Consider the following 3,221-nt stretch of genomic DNA (forward strand, 5'->3'; position numbering starts at 1 on the left):
GCCAGCTTGTCGGTGTTGGCTCTGATGCTGGGTTCAAGAAATTCAGCCGTCTCCAGGCTGAGGCCTATCCTCCAGTCCTAATTCAGAAAGTCCCCGTCCTGGCTGTGTCAGGACACAGCGCACACCAAGAGTGAGCGCTGACCTTCTGCTTGGAGGGGAAAAGGAGGGCGTGGCTACAGCCAGACCAAGGGCGGGCCAGTGACAGTTGGACCCTGGAACATCAGGTCTGGAGGATGCATTGCAGCCTGTGGACAGTGCTGTGCACCTTGAGCCTGGGTCTGGCTAGGTGGGAGCTGAAGGGTCAGGCCACCCGGAGGCCAGAGGGAAAGGGGGAAACCTCCCCCTCTGCTCTCTTCTTCCCCCTGCAGCCTCACGATGTGGACCTTCATGCTCCTGGGCCTTCTCTGTGCCTCGGCCTCTGCCAGTGCCAGTAAGTGAGCCGCTGGGACTCTGGGGGCGGGTGGCGGGAAGGGGCCCCTGCTCGGCTGGTGGCCAAGGCTTGCAGGGCTGACCCTGAGCGGTGGGAACTGGGAGGTCCTTGCCTCCAAGCCCCCCTTTCTTTCCACTGCAGTCCAGGCCAGGTCCTCCTCCTACAGTGGCGAGTACGGAAGTCCAGGAGGAGAGCCATTCTCCCACTCCGGCCTCCAGCTGGAAGGGCCCATCACAGCCATCCGTGTCCGGGTTGACAGCCGCTATATTGTGGGGTAAGGCTCTTCCGTGTTCCTCCAAGGTCTTAGAACTCAGGAAGTGCTCTTTCACTCTGGGCCACCTGTGGCTCAACCAACAGGTCCCTAGTGAGGCGGGATATGGGGATAGCTGTGAGAGGACTCGGCTTCCAGAACCATACCCTTTGGACTCCTCCCTCCCCGAATATGCCTGATGGTGGCAAATCATTAATAACCACTAACTCTCAGGGGCCTGGAAGTCGACCAGCCCAGCCCACCCGCTTTCTGCAGTTCAAAGTTTCTTTCCAATATCCCTGCTGGGTGCCCTGCAACTTTGCTCAACGCCTCTCTTGAGCAGTCCCCACTCCATTGCCAGTTGGAAAATTCTATCATGTGCAGAGCCAAAGTGTGTCCCCTGATCCTGGATCTGCCTCCTGGGACAGCAGGGACAAGCCTCTTCCCTCTCCCACAAGGGAGCCACTCAGCTGTTAGAAAATCCCTTTGCTTCCACAAGTGCGGGAATGGGGGAGGGGCATCGTAGGAGGCTGGACTCCAAATTCAAGGCCTGCCATGTGCTGTGTGTGGGCGACTCTGGGCAAGCTGCCTTCCTTCTCTGCACTTGCTGTCAGCCAGGCCAGGAGCTGAAGTTCTTTGTGTGGTCCTCCAGGGCTCACCCGGCCTACACTTTTGGGGCAACTAGCAGGGACTGCTCATGCTAGTGTCCAGTTTGGAGGACTCCACGTGCAGGCCAAAAGGTCCTGAACTCTGATGACCTAATCAGTGTCCCCGTTCCTGCCCTCCCACCCGTCCCAGTCTCCAGGTGCGCTATGGCCAGGTGTGGAGCGACTACGTGGGCAGCAACCTGGGAGACCTGGAGGAGATCTTTCTGCATCCAGGGGAGTCGGTGATCGAGGTGTCTGGGACATACAGAAACTATCTGAAGTCCCTGAACTTTTTCACCAACTACGGTCGCATCCTGTCCTTTGGGAATGGCAGAGGCGTAATCTTCCATGCTGTCCCTTTGCACCTGGACGCCGTGCTCCGATTCATCAGTGGCCGAGCTGGCTTATTCGTCAACGCCATTGGCCTGCACTGGGACACCATCCCAGAAACTGCCCCAGCGACTGCTGAGCCCGCCTCCTCCGTGGCAGGGCCCCGTGGTGGGGTGTGAGAACTCCCTGATCACCATTCCCATACAAATGGCTCAATAAAAGGACATGGCTAAAGCTGGTGTGCATGTGGGTGTGTGCAGGCGGGACCCACTCTTGGAGGGCGGTGTGACTCTCAGCTCTGGCTACCTGCTGCTAAGAGTGGGAGCACGAGGGAGACAGGTGTTGAGAATCCTGGGCTCTTCCGTACGTCGCAAGGAGAGGAGACGCTGGTTTGAACCAACTCTTTTCGGGGTTAGCTCTTGAGAATGTCTGTCCAAACAGGAGTTCTGAAGGGAAGGCTCAGCGGGGGCACACCGCCGAGCCCCAGGTGTGCCTCTGGGGCCCTCCCCCCTGAGAAGGGGCTTCTCTGACCAAAGGCTGTCCCCTCTCCCTGGAGCTCAGCTGCAGGTGGGTGGCCTGCACCTCTGTCCTCCCATCTGTCCCAGATGCGATCTCCCTGCTGAAGTTTCGCCCCAGTTTGTGCTTAAGGACTCCACCCCATTCCCCAGGCCAGTTCTTCCTCGTCTTTACCCCTAACCTGGTGCTCTTGCTTAGCCCTCTCGGAACTGGCGCTCAGGCAGATGAGAAGCCCGTGGCTAAGACACATCCAGGTCCCGTATTAGAGCGAGTGGGTTTCATTCCTGACTCCACCTTCCTGCTGACGTGGCTCCTGGGAGGCAGCAGGGACAGTTCAAGACAGTTTAAGTGCCACCCACACGGAGCGCCGGTTGAGTTCTCCTCCAGCTTCTGCCCCCACTCCCACCTCTGTAACAAACAGAAAATAAAAACGGGGCTGGCGCCGTGGCTCACTAGGCTAATCCTCCACCTTGCGGCGCCGGCACACCAGGTTCTAGTCCCAGTCGGTGCACCGGATTCTGTACCGGTTGCCCTTCCTCCAGGCCAGCTCTCTGCTGTGGCCAGGGACTGCAGTGGGGGATGTCACAAGTGCTTGGGCCCTGCACCCCAGGGTAGATCAGGAGAAACACCAGGCTCCTGATTTGCATCCGTGTGGTGCGCCGGCCGCAGTGCACCGGCCTCGGCTGCCATTGGAGGGTGAACCAATGGCAAAGGAAGACCTTTCTCTCTGTCTCTCTCCCTCACTGTCCACTCTGCCTGTCAAAAATAAAAAATAGAATTAAAAAAAAAATCGGAGAGTCTTTCCTTAGGGACCCACCATTTCAACAGTGTGAACTTGGCCAACACCACAGCCAAAGTGGAAATTCTGGGGCAGGTACTTAGTATGGTGGTTAAGTTGCCACTAGTGGCTGAGTCCCATATCTGAGTGCCTGGGTTCAAGGCCTGGCTCCACTGTCGTTTTTTAAGACTTTTCAAAAATGTATTTATTTGAGAGTTACAGAGAGGCAGAGGCAGAGCCAGTGGCAGAGAGAGAAAGAAAGATGTCTTC

The 3,221-nt window shown here is 57.5% G+C and overlaps 1 protein-coding gene across 1 annotated transcript; it reads left to right on the top strand.

The window, feature by feature from the left end:
• The first annotated feature begins 375 nt into the window (after positions 1–375).
• LOC138847080 (zymogen granule membrane protein 16-like) lies at positions 376–1,873 on the top strand. The gene is made up of 3 exons (XM_070064764.1): positions 376–430; positions 572–704; positions 1,479–1,873. The coding sequence occupies exons 1-3, from the start codon at positions 376–378 to the stop codon at positions 1,834–1,836; spliced, it is 546 nt and encodes a 181-aa protein (XP_069920865.1). The 3' UTR covers positions 1,837–1,873.
• Positions 1,874–3,221: the final 1,348 nt, after the last annotated feature.

The sequence above is a fragment of the Oryctolagus cuniculus genome, chromosome 19, assembly GCF_964237555.1.
Source record: "Oryctolagus cuniculus chromosome 19, mOryCun1.1, whole genome shotgun sequence".
Classification (NCBI taxonomy): domain Eukaryota; kingdom Metazoa; phylum Chordata; class Mammalia; order Lagomorpha; family Leporidae; genus Oryctolagus; species Oryctolagus cuniculus.